General features: G+C 42.4%; 1 protein-coding gene across 11 annotated transcripts in view; it reads right to left on the reverse strand.

Moving 5' to 3' along the window:
- The window catches only part of SCN8A (sodium voltage-gated channel alpha subunit 8), a 66,581-nt gene extending 42,300 nt beyond the window's left edge, over positions 1–24,281 (reverse strand). For 6 of the 11 annotated variants that reach the window (XM_074979952.1, XM_074979943.1, XM_074979945.1 and 3 more), the window contains exons 1-5: positions 24,006–24,281; positions 12,705–12,823; positions 10,455–10,544; positions 10,091–10,219; positions 7,864–7,955 (exon numbers count right to left, since the gene is read on the reverse strand). In XM_074979952.1, coding sequence (XP_074836053.1) covers positions 7,864–7,955; positions 10,091–10,219; positions 10,455–10,544; positions 12,705–12,823; positions 24,006–24,281 — 706 coding nt within the window. Of the gene's footprint in view, positions 1–7,863; positions 7,956–8,089; positions 8,182–10,090; positions 10,220–10,454; positions 10,545–12,704; positions 12,824–24,005 lie in introns of all 11 variants that reach the window. The other 5 variants (XM_074979953.1, XM_074979944.1, XM_074979946.1 and 2 more) reach the window with 2 other exon arrangements.
- Between the last annotated feature and the right edge of the window lie 483 nt (positions 24,282–24,764).

Here is a 24,764-nt window from a genome sequence, read left to right on the forward strand (position 1 = left end):
AAAGTCAAGCAGCACTTCTGTAGTTTAAAACAAAAGCCATCCTGCCAATATTTTCATCACGACAAAACCAAGTAATTGAGCTCAAGATAAAATCCCTCTTCTTTTCCTTGTGCTCTAATCCCTCACCTCCATGAGACACATCAAAGAACATCAAATATTTCTGCTGCGATAATATATCAGTTTCAGCTAGAAATTCTTGCTTGGCCCTCCACCCCTTTTTCACACTATAAAGAGCACCGATAGCATTCATGAATGCTGTTACAAATTAAATTACTCCCTTTGTTTTGTCTCACTTCTTCTACATAGGCAAATCCAATCCTATCAGGCCTTGCAGAATTCTACAAACGCAGCAACTAACATTTGGTCTTTGACAAACAAAAACCAAAATATTATTAGTCTCTCATCAACAGGTCAGAGCTGGGCAAGTAGATTGTGTGTCCAGGCTAGTAAGCCTTCCCATAAGAATATAGCAAAGATGTCCCTATACCCTTTCCAGGACAAGCGATGACATGTCTGACAAAATATTTGCCATACCAGGTAGATTTAATCTAGTGTCCCACCAGTAGAAGTGGCCTGGACTGCCCACTATTCCATGGGAAAGTTATCTAAGCCCTTAGTACTCCTGCATATTCTTGAACCATCTACCAGATTCATCCTCCAAAATATTTTTCCAGATCAAAAACATAATTTACCTTTATTCACTCTGGATGCATCTACACTTGCACTTTTTTTAGGAAAAGCCAGCCTTTTTCAAAAAGAAAAAAAAAATCCATGGAGCAACTACACACAAAATGTGCTCTTTTGATCGGAAATCGAAAGACCACAGCCCCTTTTCCTGCAGCCCTCTTCCTCTCCCAGATAAGGAAGAGTGCCTTTTTCCAAAAGAGTCTTTCAAAAAAAAAAAAAGCTTGTGTAGACGTTCCATGGGCCTCTCTTTTGAAAGACCGGTCCTCATGGCATGAGACTTTTTGGCCCGTCTTTTCGAAAGAGCAGGGGTGTGTGGACACTAACTCAAGAGCGGATCGATCTTTCAATCCGCTTTTTTATGCATAGACACGGGCTTTCAAAAGACTTTTTTGGGGGAAGAGCTCTTCTGGAAAACTTTTTTTTGAAGGATGGCTGTAGTGTAGACACAGCCATTTCTGTCCAGATAAGTGAATTGTATGCAGCTTCTCAAAAGAAATCCCCACCTAACCTTTTCGGGAGCTGGTAAGAGAGACTCCTAAGAGACTGGGATCCTTCATTTTAACATATTTACTAAAGTGCTTTTCCCATCAGCCACAACAATAGTTTATACTTTTAATTCATACTCAGAAGAGGCATTTAATGCATCATTAAATGTTGTGCTTTAGGAATACGTTGCTCCCATAACCTCCTGCTAGTTGTGAGCACTTTTGATAGACTGTTACTTGCAGACCATACATGGATTTCCATCTCCTGCCTCACAAACATCACCACATCCCTTAGTGCTTCCTTGCAATTGTAATTGATATTAACTTCTCTCTTGTCACCATTCTACCTATCTCCTCAGAGCACTTACGTTTCAAAAGTCTAGAAATATTAGCCTTATTAAGCCCAAGCATTCATCCCAGGCTTCAGATGCTGCCTCAGATCACCGCCAGCCTCTATAAATAACCTAGTAGCCAAGCAGCCCCTCCTATGAATGACTATAGGCTGCAGTTCTAAAGTAGAGAACATGTGCAACAATCCCAGCAGCCAACATTTCAACTGGGATAGGATCAGACCCAGACTTCTGGCTCAAATTACCACACTAGTCTTCTGTTGTGTCAGCCGTCAGACTCACCTAGGTTATCAGCAGCTACATCCAACACCCTCAGAAGTCCATCAAGAGACTCCTGTTGATTCTAATGGAATCTCATCTTGGCCCACACTGGAAGTCTTTGCACACAGTCATTGTTCTCTGCAAAGAGATTACATGCACCTATTCATGTATTTCCAAACATTCTCTCTTTGGAGAGAATTAGCTGGCTGCTTTTGATCCATCTCATTGCTGCTTTTGATCCACCTCATTGTATGCATTGCGGGATGCTCGCACCTAAACTACATTTGTGTCTGATGTGATGGTTCTTGAGAACACACTAAGTCTGGAGTGGTTCATTCCTACAATCAGGTCAGAAGGAGCTAAAGTTCATCTACGTCTTCAACCACGTGGTCGACATGAAAAATTACAGGAGTGGCCAAGCACAGAGTTGTTGCAGTCTCCGCTAAATGCCTAGTTTCAGCTCCCACTGGCTACTTTACTGGGTGAAATCCTATGGGCTGCATTAGGTATGAAGTCAGACTAGGTTATTATAACACTTCCTTCATGGCCTTAAAATCTGAATAAATGGCACTAAATTTTCAGAGCAATAAAATGCAGCCTTCTGCACCTGCCACAAAATGCTGCAATCAGCAAAAACGTGTGAAACAAGCGGCTAAATGTAGTGCCTTGCATGTTGAATAGTAACAGAGAGAAAGCCATGCCAGTCTTTTTGATAGTATATAGACTAGCATGGCTTTCTCTCTGTGAAACAAGATTAGATGCGGAGATTTTTAATTTTAAATTTCTAGGCAAAGTGAAGCCAACTTGTACTGCAACCTCAGGCTAGGTCAGTAATTGGATAGGAGACCTCTTCAGAAAACCAGATTGCTATGGGAACTGTTGCTCATTCACTGGGGATTCTTCCCATTGGTATCACTACTTAACTCGTGACTGAAATGGGTGCTCCTGGAGATGCAGCCTTTTGGATGCAGCGTAAAACCAAAGCCTCCTGCCACTTCTGGCTTCTAAAGATCACATAGCATTTTTATCATCTCATTGATGTTTGACAACTGTCTTCTGGTGAAACAAGCATGGTGAGTTTCACTGATGGGCACCATAACTGTCTAAGCAGGGAGCCACAAGATTAAATGAGCTGTGCAGAACTGGGCCTCTAGGACAGAGATCATGCAAGTTGGTCCAAAAACTTATGAGAAAACTAACACAGACCCTGCCACTCCTATTCTGTGGGCACAGTGCTTCACCTGCCAGAACCAACTTGTTCCAGTCACCAGTTGGGAACTCACATGAAAAATTTAAGCAATAAGACCTCTTAGTTCAGAAATGCTTGTTCATTGCCTTTAGCAGGGAAAAGCCTCACAAACTGCACCTTGCTCCTCTCAGCTCTGGCGCCCTTTAAGCAACAAGGATGTTTCCATCTCATCTTAAAATCACCTTGCCTCATATGATTTCAAACCATTAAACTCCAAGGGGGCCAGAGCTGAGTCATGAGATCCACTCCTTCCTCCGGTACTCTTCTGGACCACACAAATTTAGAGGGCCCTTCTGCAGATCTGTGCTAAATAATGCAACCAGACCGAAAGATTTATGAAGCCAAGTATGTTTGTGTCCACCTTCAGGGAAAGCAAGTTGCAGTTGCTTTTGTGCATGGTACATTCCAGGATAGAAAATGCTCTAGAGAAAAATTTCCAGTGACAACAAAAAGTGTTTCTTTGACATCCCTTTATTTTCAAATGTCTCTCTTTTGGATGTGCTGTCATGACAATCTGCTGAATGGCCAGATTCTAGGATGACATAGTTTACTGTATCTCAGAGTTATGTATCAGTTATTCCATGTGTTACCAGTAGTGGCATATACCAGGTGAGAGTGAAGCCCCAGTAGATGAGGTGCTGTGTCTACTACCCTGCCCAAAAGAGTTTGCAATCTAAATGGACAAGACAAACGAGGACTGAATATGCTCATCAAACAGCTGAGAAATGAGGCACAAAGATTAAACAACTTGTCTAGCATTACATCAGAGCCTGTGAGAGTGGGAAACTGGATGCAGATTTCCTGAATCGCAGCTGAGTGCCTTAACTGCAAGCTTGTCCTTTCTGATCAACTGGCTGGAACCAGTGTGAACTCTCAGCACCATCCAGCACTACATGTCTGGAACCTATAGCTACACTGGGTGCTATACTCCAGATGCAACTGTGTTTATTGTAACCAATTCAAGACCATGTGTACACTAGCCCAAATCTTCGAAATAGCCATGCAAATGGCCATTTTGAAGATTACTAATAAGGCGCCGAAATGCATATTCAGCACCTAATTAGCATGCCACTGGCCGCGGCTCTTCAAAATTGCCGCTTTTCGCTGACATGCAGCTTGTCCAGATGGGTCCTTTTCAAAATGACCCCAGGAACTTTGAATCCCCTTATTCTTTTAAGGGGGATTTCGAAGTTACTGGGGTCCTTTCAAAAAGGACCCCTGTCTGGATGAGCTGTGTGGCAGTGAAAAGCAGCAATTTCGAAGAGCCGTGGCCAGTGGCATGCTAATGAGGCACTGAATATGCATTTCAGCGCCTCATTAGTAATCTTCAAAATGGCCATTTGCATGGCCATTTCAAAGATGTGAGCTAGTGTAGACGTAGCCCAAGACACTTATTTGACTCAGATGCAACAAACATAACTGAGTTGTGGCCACGCAGCAGCCCTTTTCACTATTTTGTGCATCTCCACAATTTATGCCACCTGTTGTAACCCTGGTTCATGTCACAGCAAAGCAGGAAAATCTGAGCAGCTATTCCATAGTGTCTCAGTAGGAGAGGCCCATAAGACATCATCAGCACTATGCATGGAAATCAATGTTGTGACATTCTTGTCCCACATAGTTCTAGGAACCAGACTGGTCAATCTGGTGACCCAAGTTTATGGCATCCTGTTTATACTGCAGAAAAAATGGCAGGATGAGACTCTGAGGTTAAAGGAGACTGGAGGAAGAACTCTCATCATACCCTTTGCCAAAAACCTTTTTGACCTTTCATCAAAATCAACAAAACAGGATTTTTTTCTCCATAAACATCTGTTGGCTGAAAACTGGAAAAGCTTTGCTTTTTCCACAAGTCCCCTCAAAAAAGACTTTGATGAATTTTTTAAAATAAATTTTCATGGCAGGAATGCAAAAAACCCAAACCCCAAAACACTTTCCCAAATGGCTGTACTGACTACAAACTTAGAAGTTTTGTTCTGGGATGCTTTTGTCATACAGAAATGAACCTGAGGTCCTATAGGTTTCTGAGATCTGGGTTGATTTTCAAACCCTTCTGTGTCTTGGAACTGAAAAAAGAAACTAGCATGAAGTTTACAAGAGAAAGTTACAGCGGGATAGCCATGTTAGTCTGTAACTTTAGAACCAAAAACTAGTCCTGTTGCACCTGAAACAGTAACACATTTATTAGGTCATGAGCTTTCATGGACAAAATCTATTTCATGCGATGAAATTGTTTATATCCATGAAGCCTCATGACCTACTAAACTTGGATAGTCTCAAAGTTGCCACAGGACTGCCTGTTTTTTGTTTTTTTTAAAACAAAAAGTCATGTTATTTATGCATTTTCAAGAACTATCAAATCCACTGACCCCTAACATCCTCCCAAAGCCTTTTGTCTGTTTCAGCTATAGAAGTGCCAGCATGTGACATGACTTATGGAGCCTTATCCATGTTTCTAAAGCTCATTTTCTTGGATACCTTCTGAAAAGTGACTTCACAAACAGGGAAACTGGAGAGGGAAATGAATGGTACAAACATTGACCAAAGCATATTTGACCCATCCAGAACTCAATCACACATCAGACATTGTGAAGCAAGTTGAATTACACATGCAGGACCCAAGCATAGGCTAGGATATTACATCATGCAATATAAATGCAAGGCTCAGTAGAACAGATTTAGTTTCGGCTGTTCAAGCTTTGTGACATTCAAGACTACTTGAGGGAGAAAAAGAATATCTGCCTTCTAGAACACAAGTAATTGGTAGTGGTGTTTTGTTTTTTGTTGTGTGGTGTGTTGTTGTTGGTTGTGGGTTTTTTGTTGTTGTCATTTTTGTGCAAAGGTACGTGCAATAGCACCCTGAGAAAATAGCAGGATGTTGGTTTTGGACACCATGGCGCTGTTAGATAGCATTTGCTCTGTAAGTAAAGAGAGCACTATCGCTTATTACATATCAGAGCTACTTTGAGGAAAGATGGAAAAAAAGTGGTAGGTTGTGCTTGACATTAATAGAAACACACAACCTGAGGTAGCAAATTTACATCACCCCTCCACTGAACCCTGGAACAGACCAAGTTATGCTACAAAGCAATCTATACTTTCAGCGTACTTAAAGCCTTCAGAAATATTCCCACAGTACATCATCACAAAAACAAAAAAACCCACTCAATAATTCTCAGCCCCAAAGCACTATCAAGTCATTAAACCTAACTGCCATGAGGCAAGTGAGCAAATCTCTCACTCATTTTCCAGATCAAAAGAAAAACAAAGGTGATTAAGACCAAAACTCTTCCAAGTCACTTCTGATTTTAGGTTCCCAATTTCAGATGTGGTGATCACCCAAAACTCTAGCAGGAAGTCCCTGGAAAATGTACTTGCTCAGCACCTCTGAAAATCAGGCTCTAATGGGTTTCTAAAATTCATGCACTCAAAAAATAAAGGCCACGCAAATTAGATACATAGTGAACGAAACTCAAGAGCTCCCAGTGCCTCATCATGTGCTTTAACCACTAAGACAGACAGTCACAGTGAAGGAAGCTCCATTTCCTGGCACTTTAAAAAACAGACTAGACAAAGTGCTAGATGTCGTATTGCTGAAGACAGTCCTGCATTGGCTGCAGGGTGTAGAGCATGGGTGTCCAACCTTTTGGCTTGCCTGGGCCGCATTGAGTGAAGAGGAATTGTCTTGGGCCGCATATAAAATATATAATATAGTTAATGTATACAAATCACATAATAATGTTAAAAGTTTACGATCTTGTGGGGCCGCATTACGAGCTGTCCAGGGCCGCATGCAGCCTGCGGGCCGTGGGTTGGACACGCCTGGTGTAGAGGATGAGCTAGGTAAGGGGTGGCCAACTCGTGGCTCTTCGCTCAATGAAATGTGGCTCTTACTCACAGCTGCGTACCTGGACTGCTCACTGCCACTCTGTGCACGCTCCCCAGTGCTGGAGGGAGAAGCACATGGCTGTGGCAGCAGTGGCTCCAGTGAGAACCGGATATTGGGGTAGAGCAGGAAGAGCCTGGCTCTGTGGGAGGGGAAGGAGAGTGGATTGGGGGGGGGGCTGGGAGTGCCTGGCTCTGTGGGAAGAAGGAGGACATTGTACAATTATATATTTATTTTTATCTACCTATCTATAGATACAAATAAATGTGTGTGTCTCTCTTTTTGCATTCTATCCACAGCTATTTTGGCTCTTACTCTCTGAACTGGTTGGCCACCCCGGTCTAGGTGATTCCAGAGATCTAGTTTTCATGACTGGCTAAAAGCTAAAGCTCTGTATATGCCCTGACACAGCAGGGCTCACAACTCTCCCTGAAGAAGTGGTTCTTTATTTTATAAACATTCCGCATCTGATGAAGCGGGTCTTTGCCCACGAAAACTTATGCTCCAAAATATCTGTTAGTCTATAAGGTGCCACAAGACTTCTTGTTGTTCCTGAAGCTACAGACTAACATGGCTACCTCTCTGATACTATTCCTCATTAGTATAACTCCAGAAGTGAACTGGATGACTCCTGGAGCAAAGCACTGCTCATCCTGAGTAAGGATGGCAGTAGCCGGTCCTTTGTTTGTTTTGAATTATACCTCAGGCTTTTGACACAGAGGTTAGATATTGATAGGCATGGATACAAGAGGATGGTAAACACTTATCAGTATTCCTTTAATACCTCTTACGTTATTTTGTTAAACCACTGCCAATTTATACAGACTGCAAAGTCAATCAAAAATAGCGCAGGGCCATTATTGAAAAGTAAGTAGTAGGAGAAGGAGGCAGAAAAGAGAAAGAGACATACACAAGATCAACCTTAATGCTTAAAAGATTTCTCACCTGGAATAACAGAAATAGTTTTCAAAGCTCGGAGAACTCTGAAAGTTCTCAATGCTGAGACATTTCCAAGGTCCACAAACTCTGTGACATATCTGCAATGAGGGAGGTCACACACAAAAAACACAATGACAAAACACACACCAAAAAACAACAACTACAGACAAAGCAATACATCACTCACAGGGGCCTGTACCCAACAGCTAACACCAACCGGAGGCCGCCTTACCTGGAATTACAGAAATAGTTTTCAAAGCTCTCAGAACCCTGAAAGTGCGCAGAGCTGAAACATTGCCTAGGTTTACAAACTCTGTTATATACCTGCAGAATTAAACCAGAGTTAATGGCACCGTTGGGGTCACCTTTCTTTTAATATAATTGTTTGTAGGAAACAGACTAATTAAAATTCTTTAGAACTGGCATTGAGAGAGACAAAGAGGGATACAAAGCCAAAACCAGTTTAAAAATGTCTCAAGAACACAGGCCAGCTAGCCCAGCTGTATGCTTTGTTCTTTGAGCATTCCCCAGTTTGAGTCTAATGTTTGGATACTCTATGGACCTCTGCAAAACAATTTAAAAAATTACACTGCAAGAGAAATCAGGTGCATTTTTGGAATGACTGTTTCCTCATTTCAATGGGCGTGTTGTCCATCATAGCTACTTCCCTTTCCTCCCTGGTTTTAATCATCATCACCATCATCATCATTTGTAGTTATACAACATTTAAGTGCCTCACAGACATTAATTCAGGAAACTCTGCCAACTCTCTGAGGCACAAGTAAGTATTATGCCAGTCTTACAGAATTCCAGATTAGGGAGACAGATGTTAAATGACTTGATCCAAGATCACAGGTCAGTCAGTATCAACGCCAAGAGTAGAATCCAAAGAATCCTGGCTCCCAGAATCCCTGGCATTTCTTAGCTTTCCAGGTGCTACAGGTCAAATTCACCAGTTTGCAGAGGAACTTGCTAGACGTCACTTAAGCCTTGTAAGTGGATTTAAATGATCCAAAGGTCTTGGTAAATTTTGGATAAGTTCTTCTTATATGACAGCAGTACAACCCTACTGACAATAAGGTGATTGCATGGTATGCCAGACGTAAGCCCACAATGCTTGGTACTGGGGTGAAACACATTCTTATATTGTACAGGGCACCAAAAGTTTAGAATTCATCTCTAATTAGGAAAATTAATTTAACAGTCTACATGCTGTAAGACATCTGGGCGCTTCACTGCTTATTAGATTTGGAAGATAAATTGCCTCAGCAAAAGGGGAGAAGAATTAGCTAGACAAAAGAAAATACTGTCGAGTAGCCTTCCCTTTAAGGGATTTGGAATCTTGCATGGCAAAAGGTTAACATTTATCTGTTAATCCACAAGTATCCCAAATGCAGCCCAAGGAATCTTAACGTACAGACCAAAGCTGTGGAGGGAATCAGTGATGGAGCCAGAGTTTAGGAATTCCTAGTTCCCACTCCCATGATCAGCTCAACAGAACAGGTCAACACTCTGGCAAAAGGACAAAGCTAGAATGCTGGACACTAACTACAAAATTGTACTTCATCATAGGCCCAAAAAGGTGCAGTGGAACATTTGCATTGGTGCAAGACAGGTCCTGGGCCATGCCCCAGGGGACACAGGGTGGGAAGACTCCCCAGCCCTGCTCTGCCCTCAGCCCAGCTCCGAGACCAGACAGAACTCACTCCACCCCAGTTCCACACTTGCTCCTTTTCCACCCCCAGGGCAGCCCCACTTCTAGTCCCAGCTGCTCCCTCATCCCCTGTTGTGCTGCCATCTCAGCCTGCAGCTGAAGCATCTCTACTGAGGAATCCTTGGCTGTGTAGTGTGGATGAAAATAGGGATGCAAACAAGCCACATTTCTGGTCAGGGGGCAAGGGCATGACCAGAAAAGTTTGGGCACTACTGTCATGAGTGCATATTCAGAAAGCTGTGATATGCCCAAAATACATCCAAGTCAAACCTTTTGTTGTAAGCATGTGCAGCTCCACTAATTTCAGTGCAGTTGCCTTTAGCTCTGTGTCTTTATTTCGGGGCTGCCCTGAAAATAAGAGCCAGAGTCTAGACTTTGCTCTTTTTCGGGATCACTTGAAGATTTCCTCAGCTTTACTTCTTTCCTGTGTACCTGTCTCACACTAAGGTTCGACCTCCTCCCACATTTCACGTACACACATAGAACTGCTGATACAAGAAACTTGAAAATGTAACTTACGCCATCATGATGACACTGAAATCTAACCAGTTCCATGGATCCCGAAGGAAAGTAAAACCATCTATGCAGAAACCTCTTGCAATAATTTTCACAAGTGATTCAAATGTATAAATACCAGTGAATGTGTACCTGTAAAAAGGGAGGTTGAAAACAAATCTCTGATAAGGGCAATGAGGAAATCCATTTCAAATACATTAGCCTTAACATACCAAAAGGTCATAAAAACCTTTGTTCTACTCCCGCTGACTTAAATGGGAGCAAGAGCTGGCTTACTGAAGAAATGAAACAAAATTCTGCAAGAACTCAGGAAAAAAAAAACTTTGAAATTATTTAAAAAGAGAAAGATACAAGAAATACTACTTACTCCACATTCTTCGACCATTCAGGTGGGTTACTAAAAGTCATGAATACACAGTTGGTCAAAATAGTGCACATAATGATCATGCTAAATACTGTAGGGTGAAGTTAAGGAAGGACACTTGAAATTATATGTTTACTTTACCATGAAAACATCTGTAAAATTCATCCTAATATTAGAGGCCTCCCAGCTGTGGCGATGCTGCAAAAATTTGGCTTAAGATAAGTTGACTCCAGCTGTGCTATTCACATAGCCGGAGTTGTGTATCTCAAGTCGACTTTCTCCCTCAGCGTAGACCTGCCCTAAGATTTACAGCCTATTGGACTGAATTGAAAAATAACCACAAAAATTCCCTTTGCAACATCAATATGTCAAGCCCTTGTATTATTTTAAAGATCCCTTTGTACTTAATTTCTCTTAAAAGTAAAGGGTTACTGGATGCATGTGTTATATTCAGCTGAAATAAATTAAAGATAAAACACTGTTTGTCATTACACTTAGGGTGCATCTACACTTGCATTCCTCTTTTGAAAGAGGTATGTAAATGAGAAACAAAAATGCAAATGAGATGAATATTTGACACCTCATTTGCATATTATTTTGAAAGAAGAAAACCAGTGTAGATGCTGCTCTTTCAAAAGTAAACCCTATCTTCGAAAGAATCCTTCTTCCACTTACTTAATGGGAAGAAGGATTCTTTCAAAGATCAGGTTTACTTTCAAAAGAGCAGCGTCTACGCTGTTTTTCTTCCTTCAAAAGAAGCTCTTTAGAAATAAGAATATGCAAATGAGGTACCAAATATGTGAATATGCACCTTATTTGCATTTTCGATTTCCCTCCTTTGCATGCCTCTTTCAAAAGAGGAATGCAGGTGTAGATGCACCCTTATAGTTTCATCAAACTGAAACATGACGTGTCTATTTTCTCTCTATGCTTTGAAACTGCTAGTCCTTGCTCTCTCTCCAAAAAACACATAGATTAGAACGTTTTAGACACAGCTTACATTTGATTATTTCTTTTGTAATTATATTAAATGCATACACAAAACCATGTTACAGGTTTTTACTGAATTCCTTCAAATATGAATATACTTTTATATTCATACGTAAATGCATTTTTTGTATTTTTACAATACAGTTGCCACCAAAATGAAATGTGTAAGTAAACAGACACCTGCTTACTAATAGTGTGATCCTTGTTTGCATTCAGGGTCACATACGCAGGGTTTGAAGACACAAATAAGTATTTACTTTTCTGTACCCTTAAGAATGTTTCAGGATCTATGCAACTGCAGCAGATAGAACTAGATTCTTTTTTGGCTCAAGCATCAACAGAACTGGTTAACCAAGAGCCTGATCCAAGGCCATTTGGAAGTGTTTTCATCAGCTTCAATCAGCTCTGGATCAGGCTTCAGAGCCACTTGCAAAATCTTTGCTTCAAAATGGTCACGATGCATGCCCCCTCAACTGCACTGTAAGCCATCTGTGGGAGTCAGGTTTACTCGTAACAATATATCTCCGGGAAAGAATCCAGTTCCAGATCAAGTTTCTAACCCCAGCAGCTGGAAAACGCACATCATTTTCTTTGTAAGCCAAGACAATCTGATATGGATGCTTTTGAGATACGTCAGAGCTGGGGCTCCACAAGATCTATTTTACATTTATTTTGCAGAATAGAAAAAGAGAAACGGCCAGACTGGAGAGTCCCATCTCATTCAGTACCTTCTCCTTTACAACATATGCATCAGATCTTTCAGAGAAAGCAGATCATTATGGAATAAACCTGCCCATAGAGGGTGTTTTGAGAGTCAACAACAGACTTAGAGATGAATAAGAATATAATTAACAGTTGGCTACACCTATGACTCATAATTTGTTTAATGGCTTCACCAACTAGATAAGCCTGTACTCCTCTTCTTGTGAAGCATAGCCATAGACATTTGCTGTTCCCATATTTATTGGTTCTTGGGTACTTGGAGAATGGATATGCATCTAAAGTATACTGTGGTCCTTTGTACATGAAATGTTACTGGATGTGCCATGCCTATAGGAAGTATAATTACTTACTTAAAGACTAAATAATTACTACTGTACACGCTGGAAGCCCAAGCCATTGGGATCCCTTAACTGACCTGAGTATTGAATTATGGCCTATATAAATGAGTTTTGAACCAAGCAGAAAGACAAGTCATAGATTTTTTTTTGTAAGCAGTAAAACAGCAGCAACAAAGAGTTAATTATTAATAAAAAAGGATATGAATGTATCAAAATTTTAATAGCTATTCTCCTAAGCAGATTAAAAGGACTTAAAATGTACAAGGCAGGTGTGGCACTAAATCGGAAAAGGGTTTTCCCTCTGTTTAGTACTACAAAGGTCTGCAGGGAAAGAGAAAGACAGAAAGAGAGAGAGAGAGAGAGAGTTACTGTGTGAAAAATCAAAATACGAAACATATGTACCAGGAAAAAAAAAACAGGACAATTGTCAAGACAAGAATTTAAAAGTCACACAAGATTTACATTCCCTGGTGTTATAAGTGGATCAGTCTTTAACAAGTTTCCCAGTTGTGGGAATGTGTATGCCAGACTATCATTATTATGGGTAATATAGATATCTGAAGGCCAACAATCAGAGCCCTTTGTGCTAAGCATTGTACAAACAGAAGAAACAGTCCTAGGCCCCAAGAGTTTATAATCTAAACAGTCAAAACCGAGTAGGAGAAAGGAAATATTATTGTCCCCTCCTTATGAAGGGGGAACCCAAGGCCCTGACATATTAAGTGACTTGCCCAAGATCACACAGGATGCCCATAGCAGAGCCAGCATCTGAACCCAGACGTCCAGTCCTAACTCAGCACTTTAAGATTTTCCTTCATCTCAACCATGGCAGACAAAGGGTTACCCAGATTTGTGACTCCCTCCCAGCTCTGCTAATTACACTGCCACCCAGCATCAGTTTGTGGCAAGAGCCCACTTCATCACCTGCAAAGGAGGAGGGCAAAAAATGACACAAGCAGAAAAAATTGTCCCTGAAGCCCAACCCTGGCAGAAGTGAACAGAGCTAGGAGATCAGCACAGACTTGTGCACTGCTCCCGAAGAGAATCCTGCTGCACAACCCTGAGCCAGGCCCGCAAGTTTCCATTACCTCCACCTGCCCAGTTATTTGTAAAGATTTAATGGGAAGTGCCAAGTGGGGATTCTTTCCTCTAGCGTATACAGCTGTGTAATAAACCTGGTGAATGCCTATTGGGCAAAAACAGGCTTTTTCCTATTCAGATCTCATCTCCCAAAATAAAGCACCAACTTCAACAACCCACCAGAGAATCTGTGTGACCCCCCTCCCCTTGTCACACAGACCTTCCATCCCCCTGACAAAAGAGAGAGCGAGAGAGCACGCACATCTGCACAGACTCTCCTGTTGAACCAATCTTTCCTTCCCACCTATGCCCCTGCTAGAGTTTGCATGGCCATCACGAGAAATTGCCCTCCCCCCATTCTTGAGGCCCCCCTTTGTCAGACAGACCCCTCTCTTCTCTCCACAAACACCCATGGCCTCTCTCATCACAGGGTCCCACCTGGAGCTATGAATGCCCTATTCCCTGAGCTCTGCTTTTTGAAGAGTAAGGAACAAAGCCCAACAATTGACCTAAAGATATAAAAAATTACAATGCAGGCCCACCCAAGTAAATAAAGCAGGCCCCCTCCCTCTAAAAGGTAAAAAACACCTCCTGAAAACTACTCAAGACGCACTGCCCATCAGTCCAGTGTGCACGTGAGATCATTCAGGAGCTACATTGCACGTCCCTTCCATCACAACAAGAAGCAGAAGAAGAGTGACAAGTTAAAAGGCAGTGGTGTGATTACAGACAGCATCGAGCAATTATATTTCAAGACTCGGGGACCCTTGCTTTCCTCAATTCACAATTAGCTCCTGGCCACTTAGGAAAGCCTTTCTAGCACAATCAGCTAGGAAGGAATCAACTCCACAGCTACAAAAGTCTTACAGAAGGAACAGTATACACAAAAGGCAGAATTTCTAATTAACTAAATCAAGGGAATGTGGGGGGGTCACCTGCAGTCATGAGTTATGGTAAACAGATAAACCACAATTGGCCCCCTTGTTGATACTTCAGCCAAGGATAGACAGTCATGGAAACAGGGCTATGAGATGGTGGGGGTTCTGTTGGTCTTGCGTTTCCTCCTGCTGGCCATGCAATAGAGAGAACCTTTTAGTGCCACTGCCCATGCTACACCTCTTCTGAGCTCTCAGTGCAGCACAAAAGCCCTACAAATTCCCTACCACCACCATGATAAAAAAGAAGAAACACAAAGCTGAACTGTCTGAACAGTACAACTTGCAGGATGCCTTCAGACCTGATGTTGCCAGCTTCATATCTAGACAGGATGGAGCAGTGGGCTCCATCTTTTTAAAGCACAAGATCAGTTTCTGCATTTGAGTGCAATCCACAATCTACCTCAAACTAAAAACACTCCTTTCCTACCTCTTCTCTGAGGGCCCCACCCTGCTCAGTCCATTCTTCCCCCTACGCCCACATCCTCACTCATTTTCACCAAAGCCAGGCAGGGAGCTGAGGTGCAGGGGAGTGCAGGTGCTGGTCTTGGGTCAAGGGGTTTGGAGTGTGTAACGGACTCTGGGCTGAGCCTGGGGCAGGGGTTGGGATGCAGGAGAGGGTTCAGGGTACAAGCTCTGACTGGGAGTTTGGGTGCAAGGGAAGTCAGGACTGGGGCAGGAGATCAGGATGTGGGCTCTGGCTAGTAGGCACTGCTTATCTCAGAAGACTCTTGGGCGGTGTTGCAGTGGGACTAAAAGCAGGTTCAACTCTACCCTGACCCTGAGAAACTCCCAAAAGTGGTCAGCATGCCTAGCAGTGGCTCCATATGCTATCCCCCACATCCACAGGCACCACCCCATAGCTCCGATTGGTTGCAGTTCCCTGTTCCAGAAAATGGACATTGCTGGGGTGGTCCTCACATGCAAGGGTAGCACATGGAGACCCCTGCACCACCGCCAGCAGGAACAGCAGCAAGAGGGGTAGTCCATCGTAGTCCATCATAGTCCCGCTGCACTGCCAGACTGTTAGGCAACAATCTCCTTCTAAACAGACTTGCTCACACGTACACTGGGAAGCCATCCTCCTGTTCAGCTGCGTGAGTAGTGACAATTGCGGTGCTTTGAGTGGTCCAGATGTTGGAGAATTTCTTCCCCATTTTCCTGGAGCAGGTAAGGTAGCAGATCAGACTATTCACAGTTGACAAAGGTACAGGCATAGGGGAAACGAATACCCAAATCCTGGAGGAAGTAGGACAAAGGAAAGCCATCTGGGTAAGGTTCATACAGAAAATGAGAAAGCTCCAGTAATGAAGAATGAAGGAAAGGAGAATCCTGCCAACTTCAGAAGAGAAGCCGCTAGTCTGAGCTCAGTTATGGGGTAAGAAATATTGGAAGCACTGATTGGGAACAAGATTACAACACATTCAGAAACATATAATTAAGTCAGGAGTAGTTCACAGGGACTCACCAACAACAGGATCACAAGCCACATCCTTACTTATATTCTTTTAAAATTTTATTGCCTTTGTAGATAAGTGGAAGTGCGGGGAAAAAGCCTAGCGGATCTTTATTTGGATTTCAATAAGTCATCTAAGGCCACAATGTCAGTGACCAATTCACAAAAATTAGTCTCCAGAAAGTATGGTGCAGGATTAAAAGCAGACAAAATTACTGAACCAGATGAACTACAGACTGAAGGATTAAGGCATTAAGGATGCCTGCAAATGGATACAACTTCAGGTACAGAGAGAAAAAGCAAGGTCTACAATGGATCAGTATGATTTACATAGGAATTGTCATAGCAGATAAAACCAGTAATCTAATCCAGTATTTCATCTGACAATGATTGATACTAAATGCTAAACTTACTTTATATGCACATGTACCTGACAGAGAGGGATTATTTCCAAACCATTTTAATTTGCTTCTGTCTCATAATTAAGGTGGGTGGCAGCAGGTGAAGAACAGAGGAAAAAACGTAAAGGCACTTGATCTTAGCATTATTGGTTAACAGCTTTGCTGTTCACTATACCAATTATGCGTTGTACATCACAGAGCAAGCCAAATACCACTCAGAAATTCTAGCCTAAGAGGATACACAGTACAAAGCAGGGGAAAGAAATAAGAGGGAAATTCTTCAGGCCATTATAAATGAAGCTACACATAAGGACCACAAGAAACAGGGCTGTATCATTCAATTCAAGCTCAGTTTTAGCCAAATCTGGATCTATGTTCCTGAAGCACGCAGCACTTCCCAGGTTGCTCTTCCAGCTTAGTAAAGTGCTTTGTCTCTGCCACAAGAAAGGAGAGTTTGCTTCATTTAAACCTACCTTAAACAAGGTTAAGATTCTTCAGACATTCACCACAAGATTCTTGGATTAAGCAGATTCCTCCCCTAGACAAGCCATAGTGCAGGCTTGACACGCAGAAGTAGTTATATAGGCTTTAGTATAGCACCCTCCTTTATGGCAGCGAGACTTGGACCCTGTACGCCTGCCAGGAAAAGAGGCTGAACATCTTCCACTTGCGCTGCCTCAGGCGCATCCTTGGAATATCATGGAAGGACAGAGTGACCAACACCGCCGTCCTCGAGCAAGCTGGAATCCCAACCACGCACACCCTCCTCAGGCAGCATTGGCTCCGCTGGCTTGGCCACGTCCACAGGATGAATGATGGAAGGATTCCAAAAGACATCCTGTATGGCGAGCTAGCCTCTGGCAAAAGACCTCCCGGACACCCCCAGTTGCGCTACAAAGATCTCTGCAAGAGAGACCTCAGAGAGCAGACGACCACAGCAGATGGAGGCAGGGGTTACACAAGGGCCTTCAGAAGGGCGAGATGAGGATCAGACAGCTAGCAGAGGAGAAGCGAGCGCACAGAAAGCACACTAAGGACTTGACAGACACCCACCACATCTGCAAGAGATGCAGCAAGGACTGTCACTCTCATGTGGGTCTTCATAGTCACAGTAGACGCTGTAAATGAAGTCCTCAATTGAAACTATAAAGGGTGCGATCCATAGTCTATGCAGACTGAAGGATGCCTACCAGTATAGCTTTGTTTTATGTAGTTGTATAGATTTCGTTTCATAAGCTTTGTTTTACAGTCTCTGCTAGGTATTAAAATATATATTTTGTATCAGGTATTAAGTTAGTCAGAATATTTGTAGAGAATAAATTTTAACTGTTTAATTCTGTAAGAAATCCTGCCTGTTCCTTCGTAAGAGAAATTGCATTCTCTGAAATGAACTGTTCTTTTGTAAGTGAGGAATGTGCGAATGGGGGAAGAAGAGACAGAAAGACTCCAGCATCAGATGGTCAGAATGGTTAACAAGAAGGTGTGAACTCAAAGTAGGTCAAATTCAAGATGACCAAAGAGGGATAGAACTGATGATACCAAAGCCAAAGCGAAAGACCAGCTCCAGTCACTCCCAGAATATTCATCAAAGTACTGATGGAGCATGAGAATGGAAGCAGCCTTGAGGTAACACCAATTAACAATGAGATGACTCCAGCACAATACTGCAAAAACCCGTAGACTAAAGTTGGGCTTACAACTATAAAAGTAGGGTGGTAAGCCATGAAGATTTGGGTTAGCTATGAGAAGACAACTTTGGAACATCAGACCGCAGTTAACAGAACCCAGATCTTTCCTTGTGCCCAACCTAACTGGTCACTAGGCTGGCAGCAGCCTGTGGTAACTATGACACCAGCTGCAAGACTTGTGCATGCGTGAGAATTAATGCATATGATGCCTTTTACACTATATTTGCAGTAAACACGGCGCACAGTCTTTTCTTCTGGAAAAATTTGCTACCTGCTCTTTGGCCTCAGCCCATCTTGCAAAGCACCCAGTGAAATATAGCCATTGTCCCTTGTCAAGTGTCCTGGATGCTATATGAAACAAAATAAAAAACCCACTTCTGTAGCACTTTAACAAAATAATTCAATAGGTGATGAGCTTTTGTGGGGCAAACACACTTCTTCAGTGGGCCTGCCCCGTGAACGCGCATCACCTAATAAATGATCTTGTTAGTCTTTCAAGTGCTACAGGACTGTTTTTTTATTTTGTGACGATACAGACTAACATGGCTACCTCTCTGTGAATACTAAACAGATGAACATTTCTAACTACTGGCAAGGAGCCCAAGCCACAGAATTCAGATGTTCAGATTCACAGTGGTTTTGTTCTGCCTCTCCCTTTAGAGTGTTCATTTACATTAAAATTCACATGTACACAGCATTCTAACACTACAAGCTAGGACAACTCATCAGCTGAAATGCAGACAATCCAACACAAAGAATATAAAATATATCTATGGTCTGCAGAGCACACACAAACCATCACTATGAAACTCACATGTGTACAACTGGAGAAGTGAGTCTAGAACAGCGGTCCTTCAAAAGCAAAACACACCAAATGCCAACAACAAAGTGAAAGGAATGGAACAGCGTGTATTCACTGAAGAGTTTAAAGATTTATGTGCCATTTCTTTTTTCAGGTACCAAAGGAAATCTTTTCTGGCTCATTATCGCTTAAATGTAGCAGAACCTACGCTTTAGAATGACACCCCTACATAGGGCCAGCACAAGGCTTATAAACTGCCCAAAATCCTCTACATATTTATTCTTCAGTATTTAACCCACCCTTTAGCACAGTACTCAGCCTCATGAGAGCCCAACATAACAGAATTCACAAAGGCCCTATGCCAAGTCAGATGTTTCCCAGTAAGAATTTTTCTTAAGGAATGTGCCATTTCACTACTGAAACATATTTTAGCTTCCCTGCCCAAATTAGACAGTAAACTAGTTGAAAGGGAAATCAAAATTGGATTGTGGTTAAGTACCGTGGGGAGAAACATATGTTAACAAAACAGCTAACGAATGTGTATCTCCCAGCAAAAGGCACTTGGAAAGTACTTTGGATAACTCAAATCCCAGCATCAGGTATTAACAAGAGGCTTATCAGAGTTCTGAAAGGCCATTTTTCTCATTTATAAGGAGCAGAGGGAGGGTCAAGTTTGGGGATACTGCCTCAACCCTATGCTAAGACCCTTCCCACCACACTACTGACAACTTTATGGGAGACTTTCACTTTCTTGCTTGCGCAGCAAAGACAAGAGCCCCTGTACAAACAGCAATAACGGGATTTCAAAGTGTACGGGGTCCTTTCAAAAAGGACCCTGTGTAGACAAGCCGTGCATGATTGAAAGTGGCACTTTCGAAGTGCCGTGGCCATTATGCTAATGAGGTGTTGCATATTCATTGCAGTGCCTCATTAGCATATCCCAAAGTGTCTCATTAGCATCCCCTTTTTGAAAGTGGGGGGCTAGTGTAGACAGAGCCTTGATGCTCACAACTCTACATTAACTGCTGATAATGGGCCACATCCACCCTGACCGAATAGACCTTGTCAGCTCCCGCCCTGCCCTTGACTGAGACTCCCTCTTTAAATCCTCCTCTGAAAATGCCCCCTACTCATGCATGACAAAGCAGGTCTTTGCCCATGAAAGCTTATGCTCCAAAATATGTTAGTCTATAAGGTGCCACAGAACTTCTTGTTGTTCATGTTAGAATAAAAACTAACAAAATAAAACAGCAGTCATGTAGCACTTTAAAGACTAACAAAGTAATTTATTAGCTTATGAGTTTAATGGGACAGACCCATTGCTTCAGATCTATAGCATGTCCATCCCAGACAGGAGTACATAGTACAAAAAACAAAACTGCAATAAAAACTGACAAATCAAATACATGGAACTGAAGGAAGGGAGTGAGGGGTGGGGGATGTTAAGTGTTTAGCCTGAGATAATTATGAACATCAAAAGAAGGGAAACAGTCCTTTTAATGCAAGAGATAATTGCTGTCCCTGTTCATACCAAGTATTAATGTGTCGAATCTGAGTATGAACAGGACCAGAACTCAACTCAGATGCTAAAGTTTTACAACTTAGGCCTCATTTCAGCAAGGTGCTTCAGGATGCCCCTCACATTATCAGTGGGACTACTAAGTTCACAGGCCGGTTTTCTGCAGACCCTGGGGGTGCTCAACCCTATGTGTCACCCTAGGTCCAGCCCCACCCAAGCCTGTTCTCATGTCCCCACCCCGTCCCACCTCTTCCCATGTCTTCCTGCCCTGTCCCTGCTCCTCCCTCCCTCTCTCCCCGAATGCCTCTTGCATACCATGGAACAGCTGATCTTGAGGGAGAGGGACAAATTTATTGGCTGGGAGAAAGGAAAGGAGCTGGCTGTAGGTGGATAGAAACGATAAAGTCAGATAAGCAATGGGAAAATGCATTTGCAAATTTTGATTTACCAATTTGACCATATCACTGGCCTTTTAAGCTTGTTTTCTCTTACATTAGTGTTTATCCTTGTGACTGGAAATATATCACCTGCCTGAAACTCTACCACACACAGATAAAAGCATTCTGCTTACACCTATGAGTTCTGACTCCTAAATTCTTCATTACAGCCACTAGGTAACTCTGCCTCGTCTATAACTACTAGCCAACTGGTTAGTGAGAAACTAAGAGTCCCAGTTGAAACCTGAGTGTAACCAAGATTACCATTAGCTACAGCTGTTCCTAACACAAGGGAAAAAGCAAACATCCACTGTTGTGCCTACGGATGCTGTATACCTAGCTATAAGAGAAAGAAAAAAGTCCATATTCCAAAACTGGCAAATGTTAGGGAGTGGAGTGAACGTAATCTGGGCAAGCTTCCCACTGTTCAAACAGATCTGCAATTTCTGATGATTCAGAGAGGGCTTTTTTTAAATGGACTTTAAAATAAACTGTTTGTGGGAAGTTTGAGAGTCTTTCGCTATTTGAAGGAATGATACATTTCTAAATCTCACACATGCTGAAGTGGGCTCTTTGTACAGAGCAATAAGCCTGTGGTAAGCCGAACTGTAAACATTTTTCACTGATATCTAGAATATCCCCCTCCCTGCCACACCCCAACATCTGCAGCTGTTTCCACTGCAAAGAGAGTTTATATTTGCTGCATTGCACATATGCTGACTTTGCAGACTATCTCCTGATTTACTTCCAGACAAAATGTTATTTTAAATCTTCCTTCTCAGATAAAATAAAATATATACACATCCCATCTTAATATACATTTTCTTTGTTGTGATCCTCTGCAATTCCTTCCTCTGGGAAAGTACTTGGACAGTTTGCAAGGTTTTTCACAAAGCTCTGAAGGGTGGAAATTCACATCATATTTTCACTCACTATGCCACAGTCCCAATGCATCCCTTTTTTCACTTAAAGCTCTAGAACAATCTCCATTGGCCCACCCCTGGTGTGGTCAGTCACTCCAGGGTGAAGTGGGTACAAAATGCTCCCATTCTTCAGGCGTTTAGTAACATTTTTACCCACTTTCCCAGACAAAATGACTGCAGTAGGCTGAGGGAATAATGAATGGAGCCTCTAAACTGCATGCTTCTACAGCTGCAGAACTTTCCACACCAGAATCAGTCAACAGAAGCCTCTCTTTACTCTACCACCAAGGAGAAACATCTGGCTCATTTATTTTAAGGGTTCTTCCTACCCCACAGGATGAGGTTACTGTATAGTGTATCTGAACTATAAAAATCCAGTTGGTTGGCTGGAAATATTTCCAAGGGTGTTTTATATTTACCTGACAAAGCAGAACACTCAGGAAGACTTCATAAGGGCTGCACACATACCCGTTTGGCTTTCAGCAGTACTGCAGCTACACTGGTGCTAGCACCGATGCAAGCACTAGCATGGGAACATCTAGGTCCTCCCCAGTACCATAGATTGCTCTGCACTAGTGCTTGTATTGTCAGCAGCAATTGAGGCATGGAAACTATATATTAAACTTGCAGATACAAGACAAATTACAAGGTGTACCAAACTTTTAAGGGCCAACTCCAGCTGACCAAACTCACGTCAGCAGTTTGTTAATGCTCACAGGACCACTCACATGAGCCAGGTAAGAAAGAAATAAGACAAAAGTCAAAATATTTATTACGTAGACCATAATAAGTTATTGATTTCATATGAAAGTAAATTGATCAACCCAAACTCATGTACAACCACTGACCAATATTTTTCTCCAGCAGTTGGGATATAAACAATCAAACCTCTCTCTTCCCAGATGAAACCAGAATCCCAACCCAATCTTTCCAGTAGATTCCCCCAGTTTATCCAAACTGACCTGCATGTAAGAAAGTCACAGAAATCAGAGGTAGAAAAGAGAGTTGCTATTATGTTATCCAGTCCACCATGCAAGCCGATGACAAGGCTCACCTTCGTTTGCACAGGACTGTTCACTGTTGCAGGGACAGTAGAACAATTTGTAAAAGGAGATGCTGAGAGCCACTGAACCAAACTGTAAATACTATACGGCATGGAAACTACTTTGAGACAGGGGGGTTAGCAGCACCCCTAGTTCCAGCACTTACGCACTGCTGCACATTTATTAATCACCCATGTCTCTTTGAAGACTGCTCTACTTCCTAATAGAGCTGACCATCCAGAAGCACCTTCTGGATTTATACTCCTCATTTCTCCCATTCTTACTTTCAACCCTATGACTTCTAGTTTTTTTCTTTTTAAATCTACCTAAAGAATTCCTCTTCTTGGGTGTCACAATCCTGACTCACTATTCCTTCAGATCAAAAGCTGACTATATCCCATACAAAGAGCTAATCCTAACTCCACCATTTCCGTCTAACTGAGCCAACACAACTTTCAGCATGAACTCTGCTCTTCTGTGTTAGGGAAGCACTGCCACTGGATTTACTGGAGTTACAACTCATATTGCCTTGAAATCTGTAAGGTACCGACTTCATCATCCCAAGTTTGAGTTTTCAGAGGCACCTGGGAAGCAGACGAGTCATCATATACTATGTCCACAGATTTTAAAGGGCAGAAAGGACCATTAGGACCAGCTAGTCTGACTTCCTGCACAATACAGATCACAGTTTCATCTAGTAATTTGTGCATGAAACCTATGTCGTATAATTGACCTAAAGCATGTATCTTTTAGAAAAAACATTGCTGTTGAACTAAAAACGTAAAGTGATGGAAAGTCCACCAGATCCCTAGATAATTTGTTCCAATGGTTAATTACACTCACTGTTAAAAAGCTGTACTTTATTTCTAGCCTCAATTTTAAATAGCTTAATTCGATCTCTTTCTGCTTTGTCTGCTAGATTATAGACCCCTCTGGCAAAACTCTCTCCATGCAGATACTTACAGACTACGATCAAGCCACCTCTTAACCTCCTTCTCTTTCATAAGATGGGTAACTCTTCTGAAGCCTCATGAAGGACAAAAGTGATGTTGGTTAAACACAAAGACAAAACAGTAACTTTAAAAAACCACCAGCCTGGCACACGCCCTCCCACTCCCATTACCAAGCACTGTTGAGAACATGAGGTAGAGGCCATCACCCAAACCTGCAATTCCTTAACACACAGGTGATTTTAGCAACATCTCTCCTGCAGACTCACTTTCTGTGTCAAATAATAAGGGTCCAAGTCCTCCAGTGGTACAGCAACCAAGCCTTTTGGGATGTCCCCATAGATGAAAGGCAAATTTTTCCCCGCCTCCAGGTCACTGTTTGGTTTTGGTTTGTTGTCGTCATCATCATCCCGATGGCTGCTGTCTTGCTTTGGACGCTTCTTCTTCTTCTCCTCTGCAATGCGCTTCTCAATGTTAGCCAGAGATTCTGGAGTGAAAGGTTTAAAACTATCAGGGCCTGGTGGTGCGAGCAGCTGTGCTGCCATCTTTTCATCCTGCAGCAGCTTCTTTAGTTATGTTGCACCCACGACAAGTCAACTCTGCATGGGATAAAACAGCACAGACAAAACAAATAGTGAATAAGAAGTCACTGAACTAGATATGGACAAGTACATTTCTTGGGGAACAAATGGCGATTCATTTTGGATTTGATCCTAAAAGCTCCTGCACTCCAATGCAAGTGAAAGCTATGAGTAGAAGTGTATCAGGTCAAGTAATTTGGCCTCAGTCACCCTGTACAACAGACCCCTCACATGCCAGTACACCAGGACAGAAAATGGTAGTGATTTAAAGATGGGTTGGTTTAAGCATGTTCCTCATTGATGGCAGTGAAGAGTTTAGCTAAGGGCTCCCCTCCATACCTTCACTCATGAATCTAAAGCAGAGTAAATTGGGTTCAACTGTTCAAAAGCTCAAGTTCTCCTATGCTCCTCGAAATGCTCATTACTTCTTATGAGCCGTGTCTACAC

Source organism: Carettochelys insculpta, chromosome 29 (genome assembly GCF_033958435.1).
Source record: "Carettochelys insculpta isolate YL-2023 chromosome 29, ASM3395843v1, whole genome shotgun sequence".
NCBI classification, from domain to species: Eukaryota; Metazoa; Chordata; order Testudines; family Carettochelyidae; genus Carettochelys; species Carettochelys insculpta.